The following is a 20,048-nucleotide window of genomic DNA, read 5'->3' on the forward strand; positions in this document are numbered from 1 at the left end:
ACTGTAATTCTCATAAGTCCCTGACTCAGACACTCAAACACAGCATTCTTAATGAAGAACAATTTCAAGCCTGCCATCCTTCAAATGATGATGCGTTTTCCAAGAATACAAAACATGGAATAAAATGCAATCTGTGCGAATGGAGGTAATTTCGAAGCATCGCTTCATTAACGTAAATACCTCAATTTAATTCTTTTAGAATAATTTTGACTTTGCCTAAAGTGACCAGAAATAAACAAAAACTTAAATATTGTAGCAATTTATGGAGTTCAACTACAAGAGCTACAAATGTTTGTACCTTGAAGCTGTTCTGGGTCAAATTCGATCTGTATTTTTTTTAGATAAATTTTGGTTTCCACCAGTGTGAATCAAATCAAAGACAATCGTGGTTTTAGGGAATCCTAAAACTGTGAAACTGTACATGCTGTCTCCATGTGCTTTTATTATGGTGGTGTGATAGAGGTCAATGGGAACTTTGACATTGTTATGAGCACTGTCTGGGTTTCCGTCACATTTGCCCAGGTTCCCGCAGAGAGACATTTGCTGGTCTTTGAAAGATCATGGGGGAATCTTTGAACTGTGAAAAAGTAAAACAGCAAAGTAGTGATCAAATATGGTGCTCATAAAGAACAGAGGTTATGCAGAGGTCAGAGAATGTCTTGAGAGATGGTGCCATGACATCGAAACAAGATCTGAAATAGAGTGGCACAGTAGTGGGGTAGTTAACATTGTTTCCTCACAATAAAAAAGGCTCCAAACCTGGCCAGGCCAAATCCTGACTGGAACCTTTCTGTGTGAGGTTTCCATAAAATCTGGAGTGGGCATCCTCCCACAGTCCCAAGACATACATGTTAGGTTAATTGGTGATGCTAAATGGGCCATGTATGTGAGGTAGGGAAAGTCCTTGAAGTATATAGAACAAAGCACTGTAACAAACATGTCTGGAACACACACAAGGTTTCCTACCACTGTACAATAAAGTATTCTGATTCTGATTCTGATTCTGATTTTGAATGACCAGACTTGTTTGGAATAAACAAGTGTTCTAATTGTTAATTAATAGTGAGTTAATGTTGCTAAATTTCAATGGTAGCTATGGGGATTTCTTATGAGAAAGAGCTACAGAATGCTGGTGCCTCAGTGAAATATGTTTAAATCGTTTATGACTGTTTTGTGTTCATGTGTTACATAAAAAAGAACACAATCTTGTGTGATTATAAATGTTTTTCTCCAAAAAATGTGTGTTGTAAAATCTAAACATACTCCCTCCTTGCTTTCTGAAACATTCATTAAGGATTAATAAGCCAAACAGGCTATTTATGCTTTCCAAATTCATCGTTCAAAATTTGTTATGGACAATTATTATTATTGGTTCATAGACCTAGGTCAAATTGAGAAAAACCATGCAGGTATGGAATATGAATCAGTGGAACTTTGTGCGTCAGTAGTGTCTTACCAAATACATGTAATATGTTCACTGGCCTGATACCTATACTGTACAACTTATACTATGCAAAAGATAACTACAAAACCTTTTTTTTTTTTTTACTGAATTATTGGGTCTAAAAAAAAAGAAAAAGGACAAAAAAAAAAACCAAAAAAACGGGGACCCATCTGGCAAACTCTGTGACTCTATCCACTCCCAAGCTGTTGATAAAGTGCTTTCCAGTTGTCATTAGCTGCACTTTGATTCTAACTTTCACCATGGCTGTTGCTAGGTAACTTCTTGTCCTTTGCCTGTTGCTCTTTCAAATGCAGGTTATCTCTATATGGTGATGTCCTTGAGATTGTTGCTACATGCTCAAAAAGATAGCTTCTTGGGAGAACAGAATGGATATTTGTTTCCAGTACCACAATGAGCCTAATTTACAGATCTGCTGCAGGACAGATTCAAGGACGCCAAAGCAAAGAAACCTACTGCTGATTAGTTTCCGAGCACCTATAATAAGTGTAGCACCCAACTCAAGTAGCTCTGGATTAACCCTCGGTTAAGATGGTGATAGTACTCTGAGTGGGGCCCTGGGTACGTTACTTATTTTATTGGTAAACAGGAGAAACGATAGCTAACCAGTTTTAACCTTTGTACTTATAAATCTTAATGTTGGCGGTGCCTCCACTTAGTGAAAATAAGGAGTTCTGTTTAATCTTCACTAAGAATAATGAATTTATCTAACATGCTAAACCTCTCTTTTACCTTTTTAATAACCCTTATCACTTATAAACTCTGCAAATCATAAATATGACACAACACAAAACTTTAAATTCAAAATGTAAGATTTAGTCAAACCAAAGTATGATTTAAATAAAAAAAACAATATTCCAAGTTCTGAAGTGTTTCCTTACAATTCAATTGGATGGTTTTTCCCTCTTCACAATTCACAGTCAATGTTTAGAAACAACACATTTATCCAAGATATTCCCCTTTCAAGTTCAGTTCAAATTTGTAACCTTTTAGAGCTCCTTTACTGAAACCGTTGCAGGCCTGATCGTTGCTCGGGCTCGTTGGGCCAGAAAAAACACACAAATGGCCGCTTCGCTTGATAAACAAGCAGAAAACAAAACACACGTGCTCGTGGCTACTCACAAATCCTTTGGGCTAAGTGCGAGGACAAGCTGAGGGGCTATGGAATCAGAACGATGCCACCTTGAAACGAAACCGAAAAATGGATTGAAACCGAAAAAAAATATTGTAACTGAAATAAATGTACTGAAAAATCTTGTATTGAAACCGAAAAAAAAATTGATAGTGAAAAACAATTAATTGAAACTGTAATTTTTTTGTTTTCGCTTACAATTTTTTTTTTTTTTTCGGTTTCAATCCACTTTTCGGTTTCAAACCATTTTTCAGTTTCACTCTGCTGGCACTGTTTTGGCGTACGGGGGTGCGCTGGGGGGCGGGGATTCCGACCCGCATGTATTTGCATATATTATAATACTGACCAATGACTGGAGAAAACACTGACGACGCGGCTGCGGTCACGGACAAACTCGCACGTGTCTGTTCGGGAATGGCAGATGCCGAGAGGTCCAGCGTTTACATTACCGACTATTTCAAAGTGACAGCCTGAGGTGTTCTTCAGTAAATTGGACTACCGGACAGGAGGATCTGAGGCCCCACCGCATTATTTTTGGTAAGTTAAATGTGTTTGTAAGCTAATCCGTAATTTAGGTCCTTAGCTAGCTACCTAAGGACCTAGCTAGCTAAGATGAGCACTCGGCTGTCGGGGAAACATGTTTTGTAAAGTTCGTTTAGCTACCCGGTGCAGGTGAATGGATTTACCCTGACTAAAGAAATCAAGAGAAACGCACCAGGCTGCTCAGTGACTAACCACGGTTACTGTACTTTTATTATGAGTATTATACTGTAAGAGCAACGGGCTGGACTCTGCTTCTGCTCCTGTGCAGAGCTGATTATTAAATATGTGCAAACAGCAGCATGTTTTCTGTCGCTTTCCACATGTGGAAGGACATTAAAGCCAACTTTTAAATTCCCCTCATTAGTCAATAGCTACGGATTAAATAGCAAAGCCCGATACTTATGTACTGAAACCAACTACTTCCGCTTGTCAGCTTAACTTAAAATGTTACATTTTTCCCCTGATTATTTTTTTTAGCTTTTTTTTTTTTTTTTTTTTTTTTTTGTTACTGAGTTTGTTACAAATATTCAGGTTAAAAAACTGTCCAAATTATTTTTAATGAATTATGTTCACAAAGTCACATGTTCAGTACTCTGTACAGCTTGCATCCTTTAGGACAAATAATTTGAAACATTAATATTTCTTGTTCAATACTGAGCTGATAACACCTCTGTATGTTGTGACCAGGATGCAGCAGCAGACTGAACCTCGACTGAAACCTGCTCCATCATCTCATCTTTGCAGATGTCCATTTATAAAGCATCAACAACTCAAAGGTAAACATGATATTAGAAAAAGTGTTAGTAAGGCCTTTAAAACAAATAAAAAAATAAACAGCTGTCGGCAGAACTGTAGGACTGAACAACTTCAGATCCCGAGTGTGTGAGGACGGAGAAGGATCTGCTCTATTTCAGATTTGAGAGATAAACTTTATATTTCAGTTTGTGATGATTCTGTTCTGTTTGTGATTACAGGAGCCGTCCTCAGATTCAGACCTCAGCACCACCCAGTGACAGCAGACAGATCATCCTATATCTTCAATCTTTGTAGTAACTCCAAAATTAACTGAAGAAAACAGTACAAAGGTTAAAGTACCACATGTGCTGTCAGTGAAAGCTGCAGCTGTTTTATTGATAAATTTAAAGACAAAAAGTCAAAAGGATTAATCACCCCTGTAACTGTGTCACTATACATCAGCATTAACAGTACCTCAGTTTGGTGTTTCAGAAAACTGCTGATCTCAGACCTGCACAACTTCTGTTTTAAACACTGAATGTACTCAGCTACATGAAGAGCACATGTTTTCTCTGACACAATTAAATAAAACCTGATTAAAAGTCAAAGGTTGTTACTTGTATTTGAACTAAAAACTTGTGATCTGGAATTCTTTCACTGTTTTTTGACAATAGTGTGTTATTTATCATAAAGTAATTCAGAGTCATTCATACCAGAGTAACCAGTGAGCACAACATATATTTAACTTTCTACAGGACTTAAAGCTATTACTATAGCTTATAGCTATAGCTATTACTTAACTGCACTACTGTATAGTTCTGTGTAAATAATCATTCTGTACATATGATTTTTAATCCTACAACTGTTTATAATTTGCATAGTTCACATTTCTGTATAACTGTATATCTCAGATTTCTGTAGTTTTTCATATTTATATCCTGTTCATAGCCTGTACATAGTTTGTACTCACTACAGCCTGTACATACTTATAGTTATAGAATATTCACAACATACTTCATACCGTGTACATTATAACATACCATAATAGACCCATTTCTGTAATATACTTACATATCTATATTATTGCTAATATATATTGTAATATATCTATATCATGGCTAAAGCACTTCTGGATGGATGCAAACTGCATTTCGTTGCCCTGTACCTGTGCATGTGCAATGACAACAAAGTTGAATTCTATTCTATTAAAAGTCCAGACCCTCTGAGGATTATCTGAGTACTTCTAACATTACACAAAGCAAAGGTCTCCATCAGTGTTCATGAAATGCTGGGTTTATCCTTCTTGTGAGGGAGCTGCTGGTGAAGATCACGAGCCCTGCTTGATCCCGGCGATGAGTTTCAGTCTTCCTGGTGTTTCTGAAATGATGCCTCTCACTGTGGGTCAACAGAACTTCTGGCACAGGACAGCTGTAATGAAAGAAATTGAAGTTTTGGAAATGCCCTATGTGTGAGAAGCAGATTTTGTATTTACTTTTCTTTTGCCAATCAAGATAAAGTATAATTTTCACCATACAATTACTAACCTTGTCATCTCCTGCACTGTCTGTTTTGGGCTCTGGGCTCCTCCTTCCCAGCGCTCATGAGACTGCTTTGATGCACTGTGGTATGAGGTGCTAACCTGTTGACAGTGTTGGGAAGGTTAATTTTAAAATGTATTCCACCAAAGATTATAGAAGTAATGTATTCTGAATACTTTACAACTACATGAATGTGCTATTGCTGTGTGATTTATTACTATTACTGAAGGCTACTCGCCATACCAACACCAACTAGATGTTAAAATCTTAATATAAATGAGTAACAGTAGGTGGACATTAGGTAAGGCTGCAGCGATCTCGTGTAGAAAACTATTCAGCGCGTATATAAAACAGGTCAGCGGCTCCGAACCGTAGTAAAGGGACCTCTGGCTAATACGTCCGGTTCGTGTCGGGCTCATAGCTGAAAACTAGCTTTACTTTGTTGTCTGGGTCAAGTTTGCTAGCGAGAGACAGAGAGAGGCGTTGAAACGCTGCTTATTGTTTCGGAGGAAAACAAGAACACGGTGTACAGTCGAGTCTTAACAGCTTACTTGCAGCTGGGCTCGTCAGGCACTCTTTTTGGCTTTACGGTGTGTTCACACCGAACGCGATGGACGCGAATAAAACGCCCCAAACGCCCCTAATTTGACGCGTGTACATTCGCGTCTCAACGCGTGTCCAAGAAAAATCCATCGCGCGTCAAAATATGATATTTTGACGCGCGTGAACCGGAAATGTGGGAGGAATGTGGGAGGGAGTTGTGCCAGACCGGTATCTTTGCAAGATGGCAGCTATCGAGCTAGCGCTTGAAGAGAGAGTCTCCCTTCTCTATGTACTGTGGAGAGCAGAGCAGCAGCGTAAAAGACGTCCTCGCCGTACCTGGGTCCATCAGGTCCTCCAGAGGCATGAGCAGTTTGGTGAGTTTCACCACTTGCTCCAGGAGCTGCGCCTGGATGACAGCCGATTCCAGCGCTATCACCGTCGGCCAGTTTGAGGACCTGCTTTCCCTCGTCGGTCCCAGCATTGCCCGCCTAGACACCAACTACAGACGCTCAATCCCACCTGCAGAGCGCCTGTCCGTCTGCCTGAGGTTAGTAAAACTATTTAATACGGTAGTCCTTTATTGATATCTGTGCTAATATGCTAATCCATCCAGTTATACACTGCTAACATGGATGTGCTATGCTAACAGTGAATGCTGTCGGTGTTTACTGAAAGCAAACTGTGGTACAGAGACGACTCTTTATAATATTTCTAGTGATACTCAGAAGCTCTCATCAAGTCCCGATTTAATTCGATTTATGCTGTTATCAGTGTTTGCATGATAGCATGGCTGTGGTGTCACATCAATGTATGCGCTCGGTGTTTGCTGATATCAAACTGTAGCATTAGGACCACTGAGTTAACCTTTGTAGTGATACTCACTCCTTTTTATTTAGACCTGGTTTAATTCTGGGATAGTTGAATATTTGTATATAATCCCTGCAGCTGTCAGACTCTATAGCAGGGGTCACAGCCTTTATTAAAACTGAGTTAGATAAAACTGTGAACAGTTTGGTTCATCTCTAGTTACATGGTTCTATCTTGATAAGCTGTCTTATCAAAGATTAATTTTTGAAAAATATTAATGATTTAAGCAAGGAAAGGGCTACATGTCAACATACAACTCTTTATTTCTATTAATGTCTTACTTCATTCCTACCTGATTGACATGTTTAGGAATTGTGAGTGATTGGCTCACTGTAGTGGCAAAAGTTGCTACCAATCAAATTATGATATGTTAAAGTTAAAACAAAACACAACTGTTTTAGATATTATCTAATATACATTTTGTAATTATCCTTATAATTACAAAAGGTTTTATGTAAGATTCATGTTTTGTGATTTAAATCTGACATCACAAAAGTATTTTGGAATTTGAATAATGTATTTTGTAACTGCAGTACACATAATACTGATTTTGAACAATTTTGTCCAGGTTCCTTGTCACCGGGGACTCCTTCAGGACCATCGCGTTCAGTTTCAGAGTCGGTGTGTCCACGGTGAGCCAGATCACCCCCAAGGCAGCGACGTCCATCTGGGACTGTCTAGTGGACGACTTCATGGCTGTGCCTTCACCTGGAGACTGGCGGTCCATCACAGAGGGATTCCAGGAGCGCTGGAACTTTCCTCTGTGCTGTGCAGCTCTGGATGGGAAGCACATCCAGACAAAGGCACCCCATATATCATATAGGAGACACACACATTGATATACACTAAATATTCATTTCATTTCTTTTTTGTGGTGCCCAAATTGATGCACCTGCTTGATTTTGTTTAAACAATTATTTCACACTTTCTGTAAATCCAGTAAACTTCTTTTCACTTCTCAAATATCACTGTGTGTCTCCTGTATGATATTTAACTGACATTTTTTATTGTAACAACCAACAATTTATACAGGAAAATAATGTCTATTAACAAGGTTGCCCAAACTTCTGCATCCCACTGTATCAGTATATTTTGTCATTAGTATAATATGAAATAAATTCTACATGTGTCAAGTCGTGTGCCAACATTTGCTGTGTAGTAGAACTGAGACATTAGTCATTATAAACATTTATTTGAAATAATATTAAAAGTCTCAAACAGAAAAACATTAAACATAAATATATAAAATATAAGAATTTACAGAGAGACAGGAATAAAAAGGACCAGCTGCTCTCCAGAGCAGGAACAAGGCTGAGGAGGAAATGCTCCATTGGAGACTGGTGTGGCCTCTTCAGGGACTCCAGGATGGCCAGCTCCACCGCCGATGGACCGTCCTGGGACCCGTCCCTCATCTGCCTCGGAGCCGTCCTCCTCTGTGGGCCTGTAAAACAGCACAAAACACAAAGAAATGAGAAGGCTGCTACTAGATTTTAATTTCAACATTGAAAAAAAAAAAAACAATAACAGGATATAATCAGATTGGTTGTAGATATTTAGTAAAGGTGATCACAAGGGAATCCCACCGACTAAAAAGGTATCAGTGCTTGCTGTACATATCTGTGGGTGCAGCAGCAGGAGCTCAGGGACTGGGGATGCTCTGCTGCAGAATCAGTTGGTTCTATCAATACAGTATTAAATGTTAACAGGTTCGATATAATAATCGTAGAGTAGACAGTGGTCCCTCATTTATTGCAGGGGTTCTCAGAATAACTAGCCCCTGGTCACAGTTCTCACAATTGATTCTCAAAGTGCAAACCTTTGTAGATTGCAAAACGTAAAAGTATTATTATGCCGCGGTTTGTCTTCATCTGCCCGCCACTTTCGTGCGCCTTTTTCCCTCACGGTGCAGGTGTCTATTTCCGAATGAGGCTCATAGTTATGGGTGTTTTTGTGCTGTTTTTTCTATTGGACGCGATGGTTATCAAAACCAAACGTGATAAATTTGGCAAGCGCAGGAGATTTGTCAATCAGGCTGCAGAATGCAATGCTGTACTGTGCAATAAAAAATCAGCGAAAAAGCAAAGCAGTGACGGATGAACAGCGGGACCACTGTGTGCTGTTTATTAATAAACAATAAAATATATTCCTAAATGATAACATGCATAAAAGCAGAACGGTATTTGTACGTCAGTGGGAAAATAGCGGTGGCTTGCTAGCTTTTGTGCTGCTTCCCCGGGTCAGTGAAAACTTTCAAAAGAGAAATGAATGAACTTACCAGGTTGCCCGATCTCTTCACATATCTTCCTCCAAGCTCGGTCCTTTTTATTCCTGTCTCGGTACTGAAAGCAGCTGGTGTTGTACAGCTCCGAGTTGTTTGCTACCGCATTGATTAGCCTTCCCCTCCATTGAAGTATGAAAGGCTTTGGCTGGATCTGCCCCTTTGACCTAGGTAACAGCCACGTCACCAGGCTCCTGATTGGTTGTCGCGGCGCGATTTGACGCTGGAGTTCAGATTTTTCCAACTCGAGCGGTAGACGCGAAACGCGCGTATGCACAAAATGCAACACAAAAACTCACGCGCGTGGTTTTATTCGCGAGTCAAACGCGCCAGACGCGCTACACTGACGCGCGTTTCACGCGTTTTGGCGTTTTCGCGACGCAAATCTGCTTCCGAATTTTCGCGGGACCCGCAATCGCGCGTCATCGCGCCTTTCCATTGACTTTACATGTAAACCTGACGCTCTATTCGCGTCCATCGCGTTCGGTGTGAACACACCGTTAGTGGTTATTATTATATTTACATGCTTCCAGCTCCCGTTTCTGCTCCGTGACAGCTGTACTTCTCCTTTCTCTCCCTCCCTCGCTCACAGACACATAACGGGTATGGCAGTCCATTCTCCCTGCAGCACGGACTACACTGCCCATGAGGCTACATTGTTTAGGGCGATGCCTGTAACACTCTGCTATTGCCTTCATATTAAATAATTTTTGTATAATAATTTTTAGAGGCTCTTATTGCGTGTTTTGTTTGAGTTTCCACCGGCGTGGAATTACCAAAAAATAGAGAGACCATAGCCTAACATATGAAACAGGTAAATACCGCCATGTAATCCATTTATTTCAACAAACTAACTGTATTCTCAATATCACCTATTGAACAGTAATTGTAACGGATACATTTACTCATATTTTGTATTTTAAATACGTAACGCCGGTGCATGTATTATGTTACTGCCCAACACTGCCTGTTGAGATCCTGAGATCCGCTCCTAGAACACCAGCCTCCAACTCCTGAAGAGACACGGGTGTCCCTAAATTTAGCAAATATTAGCTTCAGGCTAGCTTGCTACGACGAATAGGCTAATACCAGCATTTTACCACAACTTCACCAGATGTAGCTAAAAAAACTAAACTAATGTCCAGCCCAGTGGGACAGCAAGAAAAGATGACAAAAAATGATTACTTACTTGCGGTTTGGAGGTTCAAGCTGAAATTGAAGCAGCCATTGAAAGACGGGAAGAGAGAAAGATGGCAGCTTGGTCAGCACTAGTGGCCTCTATAATATATGCAAATACATGCGGGCCGGAAACCCCGCCCCCCAGCGCGCCCCCGGACGCCAAAACAGTGCCAGCAGATTGAAACTGAAAAATGGTTTGAAACCGAAAAATGGTTTGAAACCGAAAAATGGATTGAAACCGAAAAAAAAAAATTGTAAGCGAAAACAAAAAAATTACAGTTTCAATTAATTGACTCTGCATCCACGGCTATTGTTTTGACTATTCTCCCGTTAGCTCTGGTACACAACCTCCTCCGGTAACGTGCTGCTGCCGACTCTCACTAGCTTAGTTTTTCTTTTCTTCGCCTCACTTAGATCCCGCCTCCCTTACGTCTGATTGGACAATAGGTTTACATCAACCAATGGGATAAGAACAAATACAAGATTTACAAGCTCATTTTGTGTTGTCAAACAACTTGAAGCAAATACAAAGTTTTCCTTGTTTTACATTAGATAACAAACCTTTGGGTTTCTTGTAACTTTAACTCCATGAACACTTAAATTATAATTGACTTCTATTTATTGTGATTTTAAACACGTTTTTAATGCATTTGATCTCTTTTTTTGTTTTTTAAACACATATGAAATATTTACAATAAAGTTTTTACATGACAATATTTATATCCTCTTAACCTGTAGTGTCTAAAATAGATATTTGAGACCAGGCTACATAAGCTTCCTCAGTCTACAGATAGTTTGATATGTATGGAATGGAACTGGATCAGTTTAAACCATGCTGAGTTCTTCTGTTGGGGCAAAGTATTGTGATCATAAGCCTGTAACATGCACATACATTTGGCTTTTGAGACTGCTGTGAGTCAACAAGCACAAAGTTGACCCAGAATCAGAATCAACATTTATTGCCAAGTATGTTCCAAATAATTTGGAGCATAACAGTGACATAGAAGGGTAAAACAGTGCATAAGCAAATAATTCAAGGAACAAAAGTTTTCCCCCACCGCCAGAAATCCTGGCCAACAACACATCTGCATGAGTCTAATACATGTCTCTCTCAGTGACCTGTCACCAAGGGTTACAAAAAACCCCCTCATATTTCCAGCATAGCCATCTATCTGGGACACGGACAGATGCATCCTCCCCTGAGGCTCCAACTTTTACTTAAATACTATAAAAAACCAAAGAACTGAGATAGGTCATCACCAAACCAACACAAAGCACCAGGCAGTAACAGCAAAAACAACCAACACTTGCGGCACAGCATGCACTCATACTTCCATTTGCATGAAGAGCAAGGAGAAATAATGTTTTTCTTCGTTTTTTTGTCATCATTTTGTCTTGAAAGGAGAACTAATTTGGACTCTAGCAGAGGAGCTTTGCATCTCTTGCAGTTCAAAACAATCCATATTTATCTCATAAGCCTTTGAACCCGATTGTGCTTTCTTTTACTCACATCTCAGTTACTTAACCTGAATATGGATGATGTCTCAAACAGCAAATAGGATTAGTGGAAAATATTGACATTGTATGAAATTATAATCTTTTTTGAACAACACTAAGTCTCTGACCTCTCTTTTTTGGCCAGAATGAAGGTTTATTTGTGTTATTACTGTGATGTGAATACTTTTTCATGACAGCTAATTCTTTATTGTACGTGAATTCTATGATTTTTTTTTCATTTTTTTTAACAAATTTGATCTGACTCAAGTAAATCAGAATCCTTCATTTGAGCATGACAAATCCTTTTATTACTTTAATATTTAAAGTAATAAAAAAAAACCACTACAAAAAAACATGTGAGCAGAAGGGATTTTCTCAACTAATTCTTGGCAAGAAATAGACTCATTTCCCAATATGTTGAGCTATTTCTTTAATTGGCATGCGTGTGGCACGTTTTGATTGCTTCCACTGCAGAGGTGTTCCAGAAAACCTACACATTCACACATTGGCGACATAGATTATCCACTTCATTCCAATCAAGAAAACACTGATGTCCATCCTCTTGTTGTGCTTCAAGTACATTTCAGATTTATTTTCTTCCATTAGATCTGTGATAATATATTCTGCAGAAGCATGACACAGAGTGAAATGTAAAGTACAAGCAATGCATAAACAAAAGTCAGTGAATGCAGCTTAGTAAGACATTTATGGAGACACATAGGGGAGAAGAGGAAGAGGTAACAGACATAAATGCAACATGGAACAGGCTGTGCTGGTTTATTATCATAATACCGTGACTGGTCTAGTTTTTCATTAAAAATAATTTGTTTCTAAATAGTTTGAGTAATTCCTCTTAGGTTTGACCTCACAGGGAAAACAGCAGCATCATTTACTCATATCTGTGTCACACAAAGGACTCCTTGCACCTTGGGAAGGAAAGTACCATAAGAGCACCACACAGGGAGGAGATTGAGGTGAATGGATGTGTCAATAAATTTACCAAACTTAACATTTTCAATTAACAAAATGACTAATTAATTCATGTAATTTGGACATATCATTGCACACTGAGCCTTTCTATCCACTCCTACACGTTTAAAAGCTCCTCCAATTTCTGATACAACTGCAAGTCTGAAGCTGAGTCACTTACACCTCTTGTCTAACTCCAGAACAGGCTCCCTAAACTTTTAATGTGTACAGTGCCTACTTTCAAAATCACTGCAATGTGAAAAATGAAGAATCATTTAATGGAAACTCATCAATACATCTGAACATGTAGACTCTTCTATATGTGCTTTACACCAAACTTTGCTGCAAACCCTCAATAAATATGATTAAACGCAGCTGAAATACATAAAATCAAAGTTTAATTTGTTTAAAAAATAATATCATTAAGGAAAATTTTCTTTTTTCTTCTTCTTCTAACAGTTTTTAATTCAATTGAGGCAATTTTAATGGAGATAAACAGAAAGATTGGATGAATGCATTTTTTTTTTTTGACAGGTCTGAAAACCACTGTACTCCACTTTCTCTCTTTTGATGATGTTTCTAAATGTGACCTCATTGTTTACTTCATTAGACTGAAAGCTGTAAATTCAATTTTTCTCATCCCAAACACACACACACAGTTTGCATAGTGACACACGCGCGCACACTCCCAATTGCTCCTTATTTATCTGGTGTGGCTAGTGACAGCTTCTCGGTTGGTGCTGGATTTACAACTCTAAAATGCCCTGCCTGTGTGTGCAAGTTTCTGTGATTGAGGATGTGGTTGTGTCCTGCTCTGATAGTGTAGAGAGGAAAACGTTGTGAAAAGAGGGAATGAGATGTAGATAAATAACCACTTCAGAAGATTTCTCCTTTCCTGCAGGCAGTGTGCCTGAAGAAAGGGTAAAGTAGTGTGTGTGTGTGTGTGAGAGAGACACACAGAGAGGTAGATACAGATTGAAAGAGGGAGTATAAAAGCAGGCACTACAATACTTAGATTCAGTCCATCTCACTCAAAATGGCTCCAGACCACAATCTATCACTGCTTTATTAGAGAATACACACAAACACATAGACACACACGGCTCAGTTGAGTGCAGTAGATTTCATCCAAATCACTGCCATCTGAAAGTAATGGGAGCCGGTGGCTGAGGGCCATGTCCAGTACACCCCTTAAAAACCAGACGGCATTTCAATATCTTATTTCAGGGCGCAATAATACTAAGAGGATTGCTCTCAGACTCGTTTAAAGTTTTGTTTTATCAGCTGAAAGACTTAAAGATAAATGCTGCTTGACGGAGATGCCAGTGTGCATAAACAGCAGTAAAGTGGGTGTTATCTCTCAGAGCAAAAGAACATTTTTACCATGGGGTAAAATCATAGACTGTATAGAAAAGATGGGCAAAGTGAAACGTGACGCTCATGTGCCTTAAACCTGCATTCTTTCTAATGGCCAGCAGAGGGCATCTACCCTGGTTGCAAAAATAAGTCTGATTGCATACCAGGCTATATGAACATAATATACTTATTATATATAAAAAATTATATTAACAAAAAGTTTAATGATGAATTTATGATCTCAGTCACTATTTTCAAGTCTTACAACCGCAGAAAAAAGTACTTGGATAATAACACAATTTTTCAGACGTTGGCTTTGTACACTATTTTACAATTATAACCATTTTTTAAACACAGTCCCTCATTTTCACAGGCTCAGAAGTAATTGGACAGCGTAATAGTCACACAACACCTGCTCCCTCAGTATTTCATGACAAATTAAGCAGATAAATGATCTGGAGTTGATTCCAAGTGTTTATCTTTAAATTGTTACCCATTCACTGGAAGTCTAAATATGAGGCGTAGAGAGAGATTACAATAGAAATGAAGAAAGCCACCATTTGAATAAAAAAACAAAGTGTGAGTCACGTCTGCTTTCAAAAACTCAAAATTGGGTCAAAAATTATGATCAGAAAGAAGCTATTGAACAGGAAGTGGCTCTGTCCATCTTTTATATCCAGGCTATGTTTAAATTCTATAGGTAGCTTCCTTTTTATGTAAGAATGTACACTGTCTCTAATGTATTGAAAATGCTTGAATGCCTAAACAAAACAATGCTTTTGTGCAGCAGCCATATGTTTTACTCAATTTCTGTTTTCACATCCAAGGATGCCACTTTACATGTGGGTGGGTGAACTGTTGTGAAATGACCAAAGTCAAGTTTTTAAGAATAAAAGGAAACTGGGTGGTATTTATATCTATACTCTAGTCACTGGACTTACTCAGCAAACAAAGCATTGTGATAGCCTTCAACTCTGCGTGAACACAATAAACAAAATGTCAGGGTGTCTGTGAAACCTCATACGAACAGTGACTGAATGTTGCACATACAGTGGGGCAAAAAAGTATTTAGTCAGCCACCGATTGTGCAAGTTCCCCCACTTAAAACGATGACAGAGGTCAGTAATTTGCACCAGAGGTACACTTCAACTGTGAGAGACAGAATGTGAAAAAAAAATCCATGAATTCACATGGTAGGATTTGTAAAGAATTTATTCGTAAATCAGGGTGGAAAATAAGTATTTGGTCACCTCAAACAAGGAAAATCTCTGGCTCTCACAGACCTGTAACGTCTTCTGTAAGAAGCTTTTCTGTCCCCCACTCGTTACCTGTATGAATGGCACCTGTTTGAACTCATCATCTGTATAAAAGACACCTGTCCACAGCCTCAAACAGTCAGACTCCAAACTCCGCCATGGCCAAGACCAAAGAGCTTTCGAAGGACACCAGGAAAAGTATTGTAGACCTGCACCAGACTGGGAAGAGTGAATCTACAATAGGCAAGCAGCTTGGTGTGAAAAAATCAACTGTGGGAGCAATCATCAGAAAATGGAAGACATACAAGACCACTGATAATCTCCCTCAATCTGGGGCTCCACGCAAGATCTCATCCCGTGGGGTCAAAATGATCATGAGAACGGTGAGCAAAGATCCCAGAACCACACGGGGGGACCTGGTGAATGACCTGCAGAGAGCTGGGACCAAAGTAACAAAGGTCACCATCAGTAACACACTACAACGGCAGGGAATCAAATCCCGCAGTGCCAGACGTGTTCCGCTGCTGAAGCCAGTGCATGTCCAGGCCCGTCTGAAGTTTGCCAGAGAGCACATGGATGATACAGCAGAGGATTGGGAGAATGTCATGTGGTCAGATGAAACCAAAGTAGAACTTTTTGGTATAAACTCAACTCGTCGTGTTTGGAGGAAGAAGAATACTGAGTTGCATCCCAAGAACACCATACCTACTGTGACGCATGGGGGTGGAAACATCATGCTATGGGGCTGTTTTTCTGCCAAGGGGACAGGACGACTGATCCGTGTTAAGGACAGAATGAATGGGGCCATGTATCGTGAGATTTTGAGCCAAAACCTCCTTCCATCAGTGAGAACTTTGAAGATGAAACGAGGCTGGGTCTTCCAACATGACAATGATCCAAAACACACCGCCCGGGCAACAAAGGAGTGGCTCCGTAAGAAGCATTTGAAAGTCCTGGAGTGGCCTAGCCAGTCTCCAGACCTCAACCCCATAGAAAATCTGTGGCGGGAGTTGAAAGTCCGTGTTGCTCGGCGACAGCCCCAAAACATCACTGCTCTCGAGAAGATCTGCATGGAGGAATGGGCCAAAATACCAGCTACTGTGTGTGCAAACCTGGTAAAGACCTATAGTAAACGTTTGACCTCTGTTATTGCCAACAAAGGTTATGTTACAAAGTATTGAGTTGTATTTTTGTTATTGACCAAATACTTATTTTCCACCCTGATTTACGAATAAATTCTTTACAAATCCTACCATGTGGATTCATGGATTTTTTTTTCACATTCTGTCTCTCACAGTTGAAGTGTACCTCTGGTGCAAATTACTGACCTCTGTCATCATTTTAAGTGGGGGAACTTGCACAATCGATGGCTGACTAAATACTTTTTTGCCCCACTGTACGAGGTTTCTGCTAAACACTGACAGTAACACTATTCCTCCCCGCTTACTTTTTTCAATCAGATGGCCTCTGTATCTGTCCTCCCAATAACCAGGGGTAACACTCTTGATATTGTCTGCCATGTGTGAAACTAATCAGAGCCAAAACCTGGTGTTTGTGTGTGTGTGTGTGTGTGTGTGTGTGTGTGTGTGTGTGTGTGTGTGTGTGTGTGTGTGTGCTTGCAATAGCCACTGGCACCTTGTTGTAAAGTCAATGATGCTGCTTCTTGTTGTACACTACCCCGTTGCACACAGACAGACACACACACACACACACACACACACACACACATTCACACACTCTCATACAATCTGTCTCCCTCCATACACACCCCACGAGCAACATTGCTTGTATACAGGCAGCTGGTGATGACCAAATATTCTCTCTGTTGTGGGGTGTGTGGGCATTATTGCCTGCATAACTGTGCATGTGTGTGTGTGTGTGTTTGCAAAACGGGAATAACTCGATCGTGTCGACAGCAGCCGCCTTCCCGCCCTCCGGCACTGTGGCTCCTGATTGGATATCTCGTTAGTCAATTACCTCATTAGCGCATGTCCCATTGAGGGATCATGCTCCAGTGACAAAAATAAATAAATAAATCCATCCTTTTGTTTTGCTTGGATGCTTTTCTTCACAAGATTCCTTACATATGGGATTCCTATGTCCCACATTTGCAGTTAAGCCGTCTGCTCATTTACTGACATGACCGGTTTTTGCTAGTCCCGCAAGGGCTCAAGTCAAATAGTCAGAATGCACATCTGGCAGCGTAATGCTCCTAGCACCGGGGCGTCCTGCTGTTCTTGAGCATATCAATTACATTCAGTGAGATTCCTCTCCATATTAAAGAAATTTAAATCAAACCTGTCACTGCTACATGACTGTCAGGCTCAGTCTAGTCATTATACAGTTTATCCGTCTCTTGGGTAGGGTCAATGAATAGAAAAGACAAATAAACAAAGATGATTTTTCAACACCTGTGTGAATGTACAGATGAAAGGATCTGGTAATAGGGAACTCGGTGTTGTTTACCGCTCATCTGTTGGCTTTAATACTTTACTGTTAAAAGGACAATTGATCTTTGAAATAGCAAATTATTGCTGAATCTGTGCTCAGGCTAAAATAATTTGTATAACCTGACACTTGAAGTTTAGTGATTTTCTGAATGACCATATTGAGTACACTTTTACAGCATGGAACAGCCGTATACCACGCTGACACTTTGCTTTACTGTAAAAATGAGAGACACAAACAGTTAGAATATAGTCAAAATGCAGAGTTTGGGCCATGTATGTGAGTTTGAAAATGATTATTGCATGAGAACAGAAGGACAGTGGTGTGGTCTCTCCCAGGTTACTAATGAATTGCCTTTTTTTTCAGCTTTACTTGCTTCTATGCGCTATTGCTTCAGGATAATTCAGACATGACAAACACAATACAACATAATTTGTATAAAAAGGGCCGTTTAAAAAAAAACAACCTAGGATGTTCCATTGTCCTATTCACAATTCCCATAATAAGGCCTGTAAACAGAGAAGAAAATTGACAATTGATATAATCTGATGCCAGCTGTTGGCTTCTGGATCCAAATAGACTGGATGTGTCGCCTCTAATCATCAAAAACAAACTTTGACTGTTCACAACAATAGCAAAGTAATGGATACAAACAAATAGGATTTTGAAATGCAGCAGTGATATATGCCATATCATTTGAACCATTGGTACCACTCTGTAGGAAAGCCTACAGAGATAAATCAGGTTCAGGTCTGTCAACAACGTTGCTTTGAACAAGACAGTGATGCCTCTACCTGCTCGCAATATATAAGCTCTTCTGGATGAAGCTTAGTATGCAGCAGAATAAGGAAAGTATGTAAAGTGAATCTTAGTTTCTTGGGTTTCTAGGACATGCTGGAATACATTACATCTGTCTGCTGTGTATGTCTAGTTTTTGGGGCAATTGCAAAGAACCACTGTGAATAGTGAATTACTCATGAAAGTCTCTCTAGCATTCTCCCCCTCCATGACCCCCCCCCCCCCCCCCCCCCCCCCCCCACCAACCCATTTTATTCGTTAGCCACAGGACCTCCTTCCATCCCCCTCTTGTCTCCCTCCTTCCCTGGACTTTATCTGCATTTCTCTAACCTGAGTGTTTTTTACCATAATTTTTTTGTCTTTCCTTCCTGTCTTCTTCCTTTTTGCCTTTTCACCCACTTTCCTTTTCTCATTTCTTCTCCTCTGCTCCTTTTGGCTCTTCTTTTGTTGTACAGCCTTCTTTTTCCTCTTTGCATCTTTTAGTGCATTCTTGCCTTCTGCTCCTCTCCTTTTCACACCCCTACATATCTCCCACCTAACACCTTTCCCTCCATTCTCTCCCTTTTTACATCCCACTCTTACTTCCATTCTACTCTCCTTTCTCTCTTTCTCTCTCCAGACATGAACCTCACGCTTGCCTTATTGATTTCTGAAAGCAACAGACAGCTAATGTAGGGCCCAGAAATTGTGCACACGGAGGATTCAAGACATCCATGTACATGCATATGGACTAGATACGCACGCAGACTCCAAGAAACAGCAGTTTTGCACTGAATATTGAAATGATGCCAAAATGATTAACACAAGTTTTTGTTTGGGAGAAAGTGAGAGAGAAGAAGGGGGAGAGAAGGTGCCTGTAGATGGCAGAAGAGTGCTTCAAGGGAGCATTTGGGAGCAGGTTTCACAAACACACACATACATTCAGGCATGCAAGCCAGTTCGCTGTCACATATTCCTGCTAACTCTCACATAGATGCATGTACACAATTTCACCAGTGTTGGATATTCCTCCACCACATAAACGTTTCTTTTTTTTTTTCTTTTTTTTTTCTAAATGACATCAGAAACAGCAGTATGCGACATTACGTGATGGCAGAGCTTCAGTTCATCCTTTGTCATTTTTTTTTTTTAATAAATAGGACAGGGGGAATGAATGAGAGAAAGAGGGGGAGAGAAAGAAAGAAAACCAAAGGGGAGAAGAGACGGTGAGAAGGGGGGGGAAGAGAGAGAGAAAAAAAAAAAAAAAGAACTCCTGGGTCACCTGTATGGAGAAAACAAACAAACAAACAAACAAACAAAAAAAAACAAACAGAGGAGACAGCAAACAACAAAGAGCAACATAATAATAGAGAAAACAAAGCACCATCACAATAAACTAGCTAGTCATAGATATCAATATTTACTAAATAATAAACGATATTGTGCAGCACGCAAGATAGACAGCGCA

General features: G+C 39.8%; 1 protein-coding gene and 1 long non-coding RNA gene across 2 annotated transcripts; one reads left to right on the top strand and one right to left on the bottom strand.

Annotated features, from left to right (window-relative positions):
- Positions 1-4,994: 4,994 nt before the first annotated feature.
- LOC146549239 (uncharacterized) lies at positions 4,995-10,877 on the bottom strand. Its single transcript, XR_014890440.1, has 3 exons — positions 10,288-10,877; positions 5,417-5,511; positions 4,995-5,300 (listed from the first exon to the last, which is right to left on the bottom strand). It is a non-coding gene; the product is annotated as an uncharacterized LOC146549239 (long non-coding RNA).
- LOC146549240 (uncharacterized) lies at positions 6,364-7,953 on the top strand. The gene is made up of 2 exons (XM_085263312.1): positions 6,364-6,500; positions 7,389-7,953. Exons 1-2 carry the CDS (start codon positions 6,364-6,366, stop codon positions 7,657-7,659), a joined length of 408 nt encoding a protein of 135 aa, XP_085119438.1. The 3' UTR covers positions 7,660-7,953.
- Positions 10,878-20,048: the final 9,171 nt, after the last annotated feature.

Source organism: Mchenga conophoros, linkage group LG22 (genome assembly GCF_057382185.1).
Source record: "Mchenga conophoros isolate Kocher_MC1m ecotype Shallow Benthic linkage group LG22, M_conophoros_male_GT1.1, whole genome shotgun sequence".
Taxonomy (NCBI): Eukaryota; Metazoa; Chordata; class Actinopteri; order Cichliformes; family Cichlidae; genus Mchenga; species Mchenga conophoros.